Consider the following 14,272-nt stretch of genomic DNA (forward strand, 5'->3'; position numbering starts at 1 on the left):
ATGAGAACAGTCTTTCTGCCTTTTCCCCTGAATGTCTGGAGAGGAGGAAAGGAAGGCCTTGGGAATCTTAATGTCCTTTTGTTATAACCCCAGTTTTTATAAATAAAAACCATTCTTGCTGTAATCTGCTATATTGTGAAGGACTCGGAGCGTATTTTGCTTACATTTCACATGTGGGTCTGGTCCAACATCACCTAGAGTTAGTGGGAGTGTTTGGATGAGGCTTGTCTTTTGCTGTGCATCTAAATCCTAGAATATTCCTTTCAGTGGCCTTTCTGAAGCTTTAGGTGCTCTGAAAGGCTTCTATAGAGTCCTTGCTCTTGAAAAGATAAAACTAACTTTTCATTGTTGTGAATTTTGATTTTATATGAGATATTTTAGCTACTTCTCAATGACAGGAGCATGGGTCTCAAGCAAAAAATCTCTGTTGACAGCAATGGGTTGTATGCTCCTAGACCACACAGGTGAACTTGTACCCCAAGGAGAAGGTGGGCCAGGCATTCCTCTAAGTGGCAGTGCCAGCTCAGAAGCCCCCTCTCCTGCTCCCCTTGCTTGATCCCGTCCTGCACCATGCCATCCCTCACCCAGCAGGCTGTGCTGGCCCAGCCTCAGTAAGAATTACTCGTTTTGCAGAGTTTCTCCAAATGAGGTGGGCCCCTTGGCCAAGTCACACCAGGAGCTCCTGCGCTGGGAGAGGGGCCGAGCAGGAGGCTGAGGCTGGGGGTGGGCAGGAGCATTGGAAGAGCCATACTTCAGGGTGGTGTTGCCACTGAAAGGTGTCTGTCGTGCACCATCCTATGGTGTGAGCCAGCAGAATTCACAATATCTTCTATGATACTGTAAATTTATGGATAAACCCACAAGTTTTTACCTGTGTGCAAGGGAGATCAGAAGGAATGAGGCTGAGGCAATGCTGGATGACAGCGAACTTCAGTGCAGCTAAATCTCCAGCACATCAGTGTCTTCCTTCCTTAGGGATCACCACAGATGATTTGTGTCTTCCCAAGGAGAATTTTTCCCCTCCATGTTTCTCTGCCCCTCTGCCAGCACATTCCCTGGCTCAGCACAGACTAGCAGTCCCTCACCTGATGTGCTGCAGGCTCTGACACCTTCCTCTGCCGCATGAGCCCCGTGAAGCCAAGAGGTACTGTTGCAAGCAGAAGCTAGGCACCTATGAAGTGGGAAGACTTTATCCTGTTACGGATAAAAAACTTTTATCCTGTTAAGGACAAAAACCTCCCTACCTCTCCCCAAAGCTTTTTGGTCTGTCAGGAGGAATCTGTCTTCCAGTACAACTGTAGAAAGTCCAGGCAGATCCCAGACCTGACTAAAGGTTACGGGCTCCAGACAGAAACCCTGACTAATGCAGGACAGAAGTATAAATATGTAAATACTGGGGGAAGTCATCCCACAGGCATGTCTCTGTTAACTTTGTGGAGCAAAAGGGGAGCAGAGCGTACTTGTATTCAAGGGCAGAGGCTTTCAGAACAAACAACAGCATTTCCCTAATCTCACGGAGAGAGACAGCTTAGGGCTGTCCGTGTTACACCCCGGATGTTTAGGGAGCATTGATGCTTCTCCTCATACCTGAATCTGTTGTTCTGAGAGTTGTGAGACCATGCTAGAAAGTAGCACAGTGAGCAGTGGAGAGGAAGACTGGTCCCTGTCTCTTAGTGACTACCTAGTAAAACAGTACCAGGGATCCTTAAATCTATCAGACAAAATCATAGCCTGATCTTGTAGCTAGATATAAAATACGCAATTTTAAATAGAAGTGGCAACGTTTTAGTAGTAAGAGGAAACTATTGTTCCTCAGCTCTGTGGCAAGGTCAAGTAGAAAAGCAATAATAGATAAACTTGGGCAGATTACTAAGGTGAAAGCTCATTCCATACTTCTTTACTGCTTTGGGTTTTTTTTATTAACAAAAGTAGGATGTAATTCTTACAAACTAATCACGGCAATAATAGGCCTGACCAGTCTCACCTGCTGTCTCAGAATGCTCCTTCCCAGTAGTCTGTCATATTGTGATGCCTGAGAGCATGTCACATTTCAGTCCATCTCTACACAGGACACATCATCTCAGCAGGGCAGACCGGGTGCTGGCTGTTCCGGAGGTCACCTGCAGTGTTGTTACGTACCTGCTCATTCCTTAAGCCGTTGACTGTAAATTGCGGTTGGGTTCAGGTTGCTGCAGCAGCCCTCCGGCACAACAGCATGGGCTGTCAGGAGCATCACAGGTATAATCTTTGGTCTCTTTGTTGTTATCCCAGAAAATACTAAAATTTAAATCCTTTGTTCTTAGCATGGTTCTTAGCACAGTGCCCGGTGTATCAAAATATGACCTGATGTTCTGTGACCTTCTCTGTTCTGGTATGGTAGGATGTTTATGGTGACAGAAAAGCTCTTCTGTCCTCATGCTTTTGAACAAACTTTCCCGGGTGAGCAATGAAAGGACAGACAAGCACCATGACGGACCTTCACCCCATCTGCTCCACGTTGCCTGGTGTACTCGTAACGCGCTGTGGGGACGTGCTCAGGTCATTACCATGAGGCTGCTGATGCAATCATACTGGGTAGGATAAGATAGCACAAGACAGGAGAGGATGTTGTCAACTAAAGGGGGTATGGTCAGAGAAGAACTTAGGGCTAAAGGTGTTGCTCGCTCAGTTTTCTGTAAAGTACAATAAGGAGACACCACGAAAGAGACACAAGTGATGGAACACAAATGATGACACAAGCTGTTGGGCAAGTCTGCTGCATCAACTGTGCTCGTTGACATGGTAGTGTGGCAAACCGTGGCTCCGTGAATTAAAGTCAGAGGAACCAAGTTCAGAAACTGGGTTGTAAGCACTGTGTTCATCATAAAAAAAAATCAAATCTCCTACCTGGAATCATCAGTAGCACAGCAGAATTGGTGCCTCCAGTAGTCGCTGGAATATGTCCCAAAATTAACTGCGTCACTGATGCCTCACTGATAAGGAACTGCAGCGCTGCTTTCGCCAGACAGGTGAGGCCATATTGTGATTCTTTTATGAGAATTTTACAAGCTTGGCCTTTCTCAGACTGCATTATGGAAAGCACCAGATAAAACCTGAAGTGTGACTCACTTCTTGCAAAAGATTGTTTGGGTTTGGATTGTTTTTGTGGGGAAAAAACGCACCATGAGAGGGATGTGAGGGATAAGTAGCTACACTGAGTTATAAACATAGTTTAAAAGATTATGCGAAGGACAGTAACTGATAATTGGGCTGATGTGATGTGGAAAATATGCATTTCCTCCTCAGCCTGTGCCCCTCTCTCCCTGCCACTGTTATCGCTGAGACCTTGTTTGCGCTCTCTGAGGTATCACAAAGGTCACTTGCAGCAAAAGTGTCAGCATTTAGATTAGGGGAGCCACTGTGATCGTCTTTCTTTCACCCCTGGCAAAAGCAGGATTAAGTTCTCACTTCTCTGTCAGGCTGCTGCTTGCCACGAGAGTGAAGCCTGCCTGGGACCCTTGGCGGGTGACGGGCATGGTGCAATAGCAGTGCTCCTAGTTTGTTAAAGCGGTCACCCACCCTGGGAAATGGTCATCTCCTGAATAATGTTTTTCCTCTGTCAAGGTCCTGTGCAGCGAAGGATTTTCACCTTCTTCTCAACTAAGAGCAAGTCATGAGCTCGCTGCTAAGATGGGTAGTACATGTTAGAGTCCGTCACAGACAGGGGAGGTCTCTCATTTGTGCTTCAGAGAGCGCTTGGCTCAGTTGCAGAGATCGACTGTAGCAGTATTTGCTGTAGCGTGTGTAACCATTAAGTTATGAAATGTTCAGAACTGGCTGCTACATCTGAGTTGGCCCGAATGGACTTGGCACACCATGGTCCTCACACAAATTGCGTCCTGATCCCCTCTGTCGTGATCACATTTACACTAGGGAATACCCCATTTTGTTTAAACACGGGGAGCAGAGCTTTCTATTGGCAGGTCTCCTTTGACATCAAGAGAAAAAGCAACCTAAAATATGCACATACAGATTCGTCTGTATTTCCTGAAATGAAAGATGTTGGGTATTGATCATAGATACAGTATTAGCTGCATATTTTAAACCAACTACTAAAGACCTCATGTCATGACTCTTAGTTTACCTCATACTTAAGTGTTTGCTTTAAAAAATAAATTAAATGTAAAATATTACCCTGGGTTTTACAGCCTAAGCTCACTCAATTTTCCATGTAATATGTACCCACTACTTTCATTTTAAACATCCCATTGATTATTCTAGAGATAGGTTAGTAACGGGAAATTCAGAAAATTCAGAACCCTCATTCAAGTTATGTTTGCAGCCATTCCCTCCTAAACTTCCCACAGCGACCCAGATTTCCACAGATTTCCCTGAAGGTTAGGAGGGGAGAGGTGCCTTGGCAGCGGCAGGGGAGTCCTCCTCCCTGTGTACCCCCACACTGAGGCGGGTACATTACAGAAGAATTCTGCTACAGGGAATTCTCAATCCAGGAGTTTGAAATCTAATTAATTAATTAAAAATTAAATTAAAGGTTAAAACATATATTAATATATTAAATTATATTAAAAATATTTAATAGCTTCAAAAATTACAGTTTCTACTTCCAAACCAACTTATAAAGGCTTGAAGGATTCTCTGTAGTTTGCTTTACCCCTGAAGGGCTTCTAGAAAGGTAAAAAATTATTCAAATTTCATAAGCTGCAACATGCCTTGCTGATGAGAGAGGCTGATGTTCCAGCCATTCCGACAGCCGCTTTTTCCACAGCAGTCAGGTACTCACATTCAGAAGGGGCTATCGTGTCTTGTGTGTGTACTTGGGGGTTGAAGAAATGGTCTTCAAGGCTTTGTTTTAGTGAAGTATTTCAGCACAGGGAAAGTAAATTAAGGCTGAAACTTGTGCTGAAATAGTTTGCTGAATCAAAGCCTGACACAGTATTTTGCCTGTCCCCTCATGCTTTAATTGGTGAAGCTAAGCACAAATTGGCTCTTAACTGCTGCTTTGTAATAGTTAGAAATAATTTTTCTATCAGTGTCCAGATAAATCATTGCATTAGAATTAATATGGGTCAAACAGCAATAAGCTGAGCAAAGATTCTGGTATTTGTTTTGATCATGACCATCTGTCTCTTGCATAGAGGTAAATGTAACCATTGTGGAAGAAACTTGTCTTTTCAGTTTGAAAATTTTTCCTGACAGAAACTGTGATTTTGTGTCTGTTTATCAGCAGGCTGTGCATAGTGGGAAGCAGTACAGAAGTGACTGAATGTATGAGCACTAGTTATATTGGATTTGCATCTGTACCATGAGTGGCTTTGAGCCTCTGTGACACACCTTCAGCTGTGTCTGACCTTCCCTCCTGCAGCTGCAGCCCCTCTCAGCACCTCTGCTACCGATGAGGATCAGTAATTGGCATCAGACAGCCTCACAGTCCTTCCATCTGTCCACAGCAATGGGGCGTGGAATTTCACAAGGATCTAATAATTTGGCTGCATGTATGTGACAGAGCTTTTTCCGTGTTCATATTAAATTGTTTTCCTCGGTCCTTGTGTCATTCAGCTCAGCTAGTCACACTCTTGCCCCTTAGTTTTGCACCACAGCCTCTGTGCCTTCAGTTCATGTTTCGTCTTCACCTGGCTCTTTTTGTCCTCCTCTCATCCCAGGTCTTCTTTTTATCCCTTTCAGCCTCCTCCCTTCCCCTCCTTCCTTTCTTTCTCTTCCTTTCCCTAGGGTTCCCTGTGGGATGATGCTCTTCCTCTCCCAGATGAGCCTCCCATTTCTCTGTGTAGCCCAGGGCTACAATGGAAAGCAAGGTGCTGCTTAGTGTGAACAATGTCCTCTGAAGAAATTAGCAGCTAAATCAGTCTCTTTCTAGCATGCACAAAAATAATATTTTAAGATGGGTTCTAACATAACCAAGTAAGAGTGAGTTTAGACATCAGTGGTAGAAATCCTTGGCACACAGGGCACTCCCTCCTACCAGCCTTCAAGCCCTTGGCATCAAAACATGCCAGCCTTTCACAAAAAAGGGCATCAAAAATGTCTGCTGTAACAAAATAACATTTTTTTAATCAGGCTTTGATCCCAAACAAGGGAGTTGGATCTGCTGACCTTCTGGGGTCTATTCCCACCTGAATTACTTTACAATCCTATGCAATTTTGCCTGAAATAGTTTTTCAGAGACACAAGCTTAAAAACTTCAGTGAAAACAAGTTAAATTTTGAATCCCGATCATGTGAAAACAGTGCCTTACAAATGCAAACAATCCTACAGCTAGGCAGGTCTCTGCAGTAACTGCAGGCCTGATGCATGAACACACAGAGGTGTTCTTTAATCCCTAATCAGCGGTGACGTTACCCGTGACAGCTTCGCTTCTCAAAAGATCTCCGTTTCAGCTTCGCTTCAGTATTAGTTTACAAGCACAAAGGTATTTATTGCTTCATGTTGTTGCTAGTGAGACCGTTACCTCACACACTCCGGGCAGTCCTCTTCTGCCACAGCCTCTCCCCAGCCCTCTCTGCATCTGATGCTGCCCCTCTGAACGTGCCCCTTGTTCCTGAGCGGGTGCTTGCACGTTCCTGAACCTGCTGTGCCGATGGCTCCATCGCCATGCTTGCTTTTCCTCCAGTAACAATGACTCATGATTTTTATGTTGAAATGTCTATGGGGTAAGTTGTCTGCAAAAACATGTAATTTCTTTGGTTTGAGTCAAAAGAGACTCAGGAAGAGGCCAAGGATCCCTCCAGGGCTTACTTTAAAAGCTGACCTGCAGGAGCTGATTACACAGAGACATCTGGAGCTTGGAGACTGTCGTTTACAATACTGATACTTTTTTATTTGTATCTTGACCCAGATGCCATTACTTAGTCTTACCCACCTGAGTAAAAGTTCTCACCCAAAGAAATCTGTATTTTTTTCAGAGCTTAGGTATGTGTTTATGCCACATGGCACAATTCTGCTCCAAATGACCCCTAGCACAGTAACAGCAATGCTATATATACTTCATCTCCCACTCAAACTGTAGCAGTCTGCTACCATTTTACTTCCATTTTCTCTTTAGTTGATTCTTTTCAAGCCTTCTGCTTTGTCTTTCCCCACCACCTCTGCAGTCTGTGTGTATTAGAGGGCAGATGGGCCGAGACCTTAGCTCTGCAGCCTTTTCCCAGAGTCTTTCAGAGTCCTCTGCAGAACTCTCAAAGCATTTTATCTTGCAGAGTTGTCATAGACTCCTCTCTCTTTCTGTCAGAGACTGGAGTCAATCCAGGATCTGGGGAGGCTTTATAGGGTGTAGGAGGGAAGTGTCAGGCATCTGTTTTTGCTACACAATTCATCAGTGGCAGAAGGGTAGGAGTTATCGCAGAAAAGCACAGCTGTGGCCTGTGACAAGGCACATAGGTGTGTGATACCCACCTGAGTCGAGGTATCACACCTGAGAAGGACAGAGTCTCCAGACTCCAACTCAAATGGGAGGACTCTCTTCTGGCCAGACAAGAGGATATGGGTCAGGGAGGTAACTCAGTCACAGATCAGTTGTGGGCTGGAGCATGTGTGTGTTAACACATCAGATGAAAGAGTTCAGCAAAGGTGGACAGAGTAACAGGAAGAAATGAGACATGAAAAGCACCAAAATGACTGTGGAGGTGCATGAGAGTAGCAGGGTGGGATCAGGGAGCCCTGCCAGCAAGCGGTTGTCTGTGCTAGAGGCTTAGTCCTTAGGAGGTGTTCGGTGTGTGAGGCTCCCTTGCGTCTGTGAGAAATCGCAGGTGGCAGAGGAGGCAGTGAGCATCACACGCCAGTGCGGAGCTGGGACCACAGGCTGGCCCTGTGCCCTGCGGGAGTGGCCCCAGCCCCGGGCTCACCACAGCGTCTCCCGCTCGTGCCAGACATCCAGCAGTGCTTCTCCTCTGATGCATGGCATGGTTTATGCTGCTCGTTAGTGCGTGACTCATGCAGTGGCTTGGTTTCTTTTGCCCATGTATAAAATTACCTGCATATGAGTAATATAGGAAGTGTTTTCCAGTAGGATGACAGCTAGAACATTATGCAGCACTCCAGTAAAACTGCACAGACCTAATGAAAGAGCTCACTCTCAAAATCAGCTCTCTGGATTACCAAAGCTGCCCTAGACTATTAAAAGTAAAAATATTTTTTAAATCTATTTTATTTGAATGTTCTGTTGCTTTACTTTGTGTGCTTCACACACCTTAAAGAAAATAAATGATCTGACCTGACTTCTTATTTCTCATAAATAAGAACAATGGGGTAATGTGTGGCATGCACATCTTGAAAGGAAAAACTGGAGAGGACTTGGTTTCTGAATGTAGGGTGTTCTTTTTTAATTTACTGAACACGCTTCTCATGAATAATACTCTTTTAAAAGGACTTGAACCATATTTTAGAGATTTACACTTAAGATTCCCTTACATCCATCATCTCTGAATTTTACCTTACAGAATGTAAAAAGCACACACTGAAGTGAAAGATGTGTATCTTTCCAGATATGAATCTTTCCAGCTACGGAAGCGGGACAGGCACTTTGTACCAGCCGAAGTTTGGTAACAGCACGTGGGACCCCCACTGCACAGGCGGTGTCCAGAAGGGAGGGCAGCAAGAGATTCTGGGGGCTCAAAGCTCAGAGCAAGTGTTTCGTGGGAGTCAGCCTGAGTTGTCTCACTGGGAAAGATTTTCTGAGTCTGCATTTTGAGAAACTGCATGTAGAGCCTTAAAACGCACAGGCTGAGGTGCTGCCAGGGGTGATGGTGTGGCCCATGGGACGCTGGCACAGCAGAGCAGGGTGCTGCTGCAGGACACCCGCGGCATGGCCGCTTCCTGCGTTCAGCTGCTGCCTTTCCCCAGCCAGCTCCCCAGAAAGCTCTGCAAGAGAAACCAGTGTCCTGGGCTGGAGCCTGAAGCCTCCCCCAGCGTGGGAATAGCACGCACGGGAGGATGCAGGGGCTGATTTACGTCACAGCACTGCGTGTAAAACAACAAGTTACAAAAGGGCATTCTATAGAAAGGGAAAAACTACTAACTGAATATCAGAAGAATGTTTGTCTTCCTGCTTTTGGCTTAACGTGGCTCTTTTTTTAGTTGCTCAGCTAAGATGACTGAATTTGTAGTATCTGAAAATGCTGGAGTCATTAAAGTGAGTTTGAGAAGGTGCTGGGAGTCTGTATCACGCTCCACAGCTCTGCTGAAACACACCACTAAGCTCACTATGGTAAACACTTGAGACCAAAATATGAGGCAATGGCAGCACCGTTGCTTGCTATAAAAAATAAATAAATTAGAGAAACCATTTTACCAGGAAGCTGTGTCAGGCAACCGGAAGCATCAAGTAAAACCAACCTAACAGATCATTTGCAGTAAAAGAGAAGCATTTGCTTTCCTTCAACCTTTTATCTCTTTGTTCTCTAATTCCTGCTTTTTGCATTCAGGAAACTTCAAAGGTTAATCACTGACAGGAACGAGCAGGTGAAACCTTTCTCCTGGCCTTGGAATAATCCACAACTGAAAATGCTCGCGAGGGCTTTCCGGTGGAGGTCTGATGCCACCTAAAGTCTCCAACAAGTCTTGCACTAGTAGAAAGGATTTCCCCCCAGCATTCTCAAGCAGTAACAGCTCTGAAGTTCTTAGTTATTTTTAGTTCTTTGTGGCTACATTAAGCACATCAGAAGTTTGCACTGTGAGAAAATCAGCTCAGTCATGCTAGGCTGGGTAAAAATCCAAGTTTCTGTCATCCTTGGCCTGTGAGAAACAGACGTTGTAACTCAGTCCAAATTCAAAGCTTTGAAATGGAGAGCCTGTCTTTATTCCCCTGATGCTAAAACTAGCTTTTCCTTTATTTTTAATGCTTGGAAACCTTGTGACTGTAAAAGGGGATCAGATTCAGTAGATGGAAGGACAATATATGCAAGATATTTTTCACAAATTATATCAAGCCTTAACGTTGAGGGGATAGCAATGTAGAGTTTAGAGTACTCTGCTGAACAGGGTTAATACTTTTAGCACTAGAGTTTGTCATTAAGCCCATTAAAATTTATTGTAATAAAAATATGCTGTTGTCACAAAAATATATAAACTTTGAAAAATGTGTTGCTTTTATTAGATTTCCTTTGGAGTAAGTATTGATTGATGGGGGGAGTTTACGTCTAGTTTACTTAGAGGTTTTCTTTAGGATTTTTTTTTTAAAACTATTATTTTAAGCATCATTCAAAGTGGTCGCTATTGAATGCTGTTGGGTACACTAACCCTTGTCTTCTAGATCAAAGTGTCTCCTGACTGCTATAATGAAACAACCTAATTCTACTTCTGCACCTTTAGTTTCAAGTCACCTGGAGGCAAGTGTGGGAGGAACTACCACAGTATAGAAGTGGCAGGGACAGGAGGAGGACCAAGGGCACCCAAAGTCAGAAGTGAGAGAAGGGCAGCCTTTTAAGTGCTTGCATTTTAACACACCAAGGTTATCAGCAGGTGGTAGGTGTTCTGGATGAAGAAGAACCTCTGCTAACATGTTTGTTCCTCTCTCTCCAGCACCCTCTCGAGCTGCTCGCACGCCGTGGTGGCCTTGTTGTACCCCTTCTCCTGGCAGCACACCTTCATTCCAGTTCTGCCCTCATCCATGATCGACATCGTGTGCTGCCCCACTCCCTTCCTGGTGGGACTGCTCTCCAGCTCTCTGCCCAAACTGAAGGAACTGCCTGTAGAGGAGGTAGGTGCTGGCACCAGAATGGTTTGCCTGGAGCAAAACTGGCCTCACCCTGGAGAGGGCCTGCCATTTGCACATAAATCCTCACATGTTTAATTTTTAATCTGCCTCTTTGATACTTCTCCACCTAATCCTCATGGGCAACTGCTTCTTGGTAAAACTGCAGTAGTAGGTTTAGTCTTCTCTTTATTCTGCCCCTCTTCCTATACTCGGCATCTTGACAGAGAGAAGTGAATGTTAACCTGGTCCACAAGTAAGTACAGTGTCAATATGCCGATTTGTTCTGGTTTTGCTGTACCTGGAACAAGAAGAGGAAGACATGAAGTGCCATCTGCTATGATACCTATTACTGCTAATGGAAGTTGTGCACGAAGCCATAGCCAGCACAGAAAATAAAACCCTTAAGGTGTGTTTTTTTCTTGGCTTCTAAAACTTGTTAATACTATATTGGAAATCTAATGAGAATTCTACTTCATCAGCTCTTCTGATAAAATACTGCAAAAATCCTCAAGGGCACACTCTTTTCTCTTACTCCTGTTAGTTTCCTATCATTCTTCTGTGAAATATTATTTTCTTGTGCTTGCTTTTGTGTGACTGTGTCTTTGGCCCACGTAAATCTCGGCTCTGTTGTCCTCCCACTTCCTTAACATTGCTCTCCAACTTCTTTCCAGCTCCACCTCTCAGCTTTGCTGCTTCATTATCATTAATATTTCACACCCTTGCACTTCAGAAGGCCTGCTGACTCAATGACACCATTTTCTTTAAATCCCTCTGAAACACTTTTCATCTGGATATTAACAGAAATTATGAGGAATCAATTGCTTATATTTAAGAAGAAAGACCTATCTAACTCTTAGTTTTTTTAATATTTAGACCTAGTATGAGATCTGTTGTATCTAACTGTCTTAAATTAGACTTTAAGCTCTGAAAAAAACCCTCCTCCTTGTTTTATAAAGCACACGATGAGTTGTTCACAGTAGGAATTTGATTCATGTTGAGGCTTGGGACCGCTCAGACGAACTTTTGCTATTAAAAGGCAGGTACAGATGAATGTTTGCTGTCCTTAAGGTATATTTCACTATGGTGTTTTCTTTTCTTTAGGCTTTGATGGTTAACCTGGGATCTGATCGATTCATCAGACAGGTAAAGTATAGCTTGAAATGTTGCCATGCAGTCTAACAAGCTGTTTACTCTCCTGTAGTACAATTAGGTTTCTTTGGTTAGAGATATTTGGCAGGAATTGTGCAGTGGGAAAGAGATTACACCAGAAAAAAAATGCTCATTTTCTGTTTCTCATGCAAATAAGTACTGTTCCTCAGGTATGTGAAAAGGATTGAGGCAGGGACTGTCAGAAGAAATTGAGAACTCTATTCACAGTGCAAAGAAAACATCCAAAGATAGTAATGTCATGTTAGAGAGCAAACTCATGCTGTTGGATGTGAAAAGGACAAAAATTGCAAATAAAAGTTTCAGAGAGGAAAGGTGAAGAACAGTTTAGTGTGGTAGGAAAAGCAGGAGCCCTGTAAACAGGGAGATGAAGGCTCACCAACTCCTGGTAACAATATGGCACTAAATAATTTCAAAAATAACAGTCTGCAGGTTAGATGAGTAAACTGTCTTGTATAATTCCCTGGAAGACACAGCTGGTGAATAGTGGTGGCAGAGTTAAGATTCATGTATCTACTTGCTTTTGCTGAACAAGCATGAAATAAGATGAAAAGAGCAACAGGGGAAGTCCCAGAAAACAAGATATACTAGAATATAAGTAAAAATAACTGTCAAGAACCAAAGGATCTGCCTAAAACCAACAAGAGCACATGTGTGCACACGTAGGAAGACTTTATATGATGTGTCTTTAGTTAGAAACAACTAAATTGACTCGTCATCGTATAGAGCTGATTCCAAATTTCTGTGTTTACCTTGCTCTGTGGATTATCAGACTTTAGTCTCATTAAAAGCAACAAGAAATTTTGTTTAAAAATATGATAGTTGCATATAAATTTTCATTATTTTATTTATGTAGGCATGACAGTAGCAGATGCAAAATGCCTTTCTTCTGCATTTTAAACCTTGCAAAAATATTTGCTGTAATTGCTGACAGATAATGTGATTTAAATATACTTTTTTCCCTCTCTCAGATGGACGATGAAGACACACTATTACCTAGAAAATTGCAAGCTGCTCTGGAGCAGGCTCTAGAGAGAAAGAATGAACTGATAAATCAGGATTCAGATAGTGATTCAGATGATGGTAAGTTCATTTGGAAACAGAGACTTGTATAAACAAGCATGCAGGTAGAATTGTGACTTTCCATCCAGGAGAAAGAAAGGTGGAACTTCAATACTCACGTACCTTTTGCAACATCAGACATTGTCTCTGAACACACGGCTGTGTTACCTGCAGTAACACATTGTCAGTGATCTGTTTTCTTTGTAAATGACATGCACTCCCATGAGTACCTCTAAATCTTAGCTCAAACAGACGTTTGCAGTTAACTTGGCCCTAATTCAAACTACACATGCTTAGGGGTGTGTCTGAGTTCAGAGTTGCTCTTGGTGTTGGGTATATATTCAGGGGAGAGGAGAAGGCATCTCCAGAATATAGTTTCAGTGCAAGAAGGGCTGAGTTCTCTCTGAAGATTCATGTTTCTCGCCAGCAATTATAAAAACAGCCCAGGTTGAATTTAAATGCCACTGGTTAAAAGGTATGTAACAGTTTGGTATGTAACCAAAGGGTATGTAACCAAAAGGGTATGTAACCCTTTTCAGTTTTCAAAATTTATTTCTGCTCATCTGTGTTACGTATGTAAAACTATTTTACCATCTCAGAAATAATGAAAACCCAAATTCTACAACATACCCTTTATACCCTTTTGGATCTGTTTTTGACCTGTTATTATCCCCAGAACTTTTTAATTCTGAGTAATTCAGAAGCTTCTCAAGAAAACTTACTCGAGAGTTAAAATACAAAGGATAATTTTGATGAAGCACCTACAAGATACTTAATCTTCTGAAGTCTTTCCCAAGGATTTGTGTTTCTCATTGACCCTTAGTTATGAAATGCCAGTTGTGTAGACTGGTACTTTCGACTCTGAAGCTGTTACCCTGTGTGATGTATATCCAGGTCTGCGAGGAGCCGGCACAACTCCTTTCAGTTATTAGCATGGCATCAGGAAACTGCCAGATGACAGCACCTGGCCCTTGTGTGGATGACAGTGCTGACAGCTCTGGTAGCAGCTGATTTTTGGACTTATTGCTGCCTTATTTTGCAGAATGTAACACCCTGAATGGATTAGTGTCTGAGGTTTTTATCCGATTCTTTGTGGAGACAGTTGGCCATTATTCCCTGTTCCTAACCCAGAATGAAAAAGGAGAGCGTGCCTTCCAAAGGGAGGCTTTCCGTAAATCTGTGGCCTCCAAGAGCATCCGCCGCTTCTTGGAAGTTTTCATGGAATCCCAAATGTTTGCTGGCTTCATCCAGGACAGGGAGCTGAGGAAGTGCAGGGCAAAAGGTAAGGGTGGTGCTCTGCCCCCCCGGGACAGCGGGTTCCGCTGGGGAAGCGCTGTG

The 14,272-nt window shown here is 43.4% G+C and overlaps 1 protein-coding gene across 1 annotated transcript in view; it reads left to right on the forward strand.

Moving 5' to 3' along the window:
• The window catches only part of ST5 (suppression of tumorigenicity 5), a gene marked incomplete at its 3' end in the record, with an annotated part of 71,614 nt that extends 57,398 nt beyond the window's left edge, over window positions 1–14,216 (forward strand). The window contains exons 14-17 of the mRNA XM_009879126.1: window positions 10,531–10,708; window positions 11,807–11,848; window positions 12,844–12,955; window positions 13,977–14,216. Coding sequence (XP_009877428.1) covers window positions 10,531–10,708; window positions 11,807–11,848; window positions 12,844–12,955; window positions 13,977–14,216 — 572 coding nt within the window. The remainder of the gene's footprint in view (window positions 1–10,530; window positions 10,709–11,806; window positions 11,849–12,843; window positions 12,956–13,976) is intronic.
• Window positions 14,217–14,272: the final 56 nt, after the last annotated feature.

The sequence above is a fragment of the Apaloderma vittatum genome, unplaced genomic scaffold, assembly GCF_000703405.1.
Source record: "Apaloderma vittatum isolate BGI_N311 unplaced genomic scaffold, ASM70340v1 scaffold32731, whole genome shotgun sequence".
NCBI lineage: Eukaryota > Metazoa > Chordata > Aves > Trogoniformes > Trogonidae > Apaloderma > Apaloderma vittatum.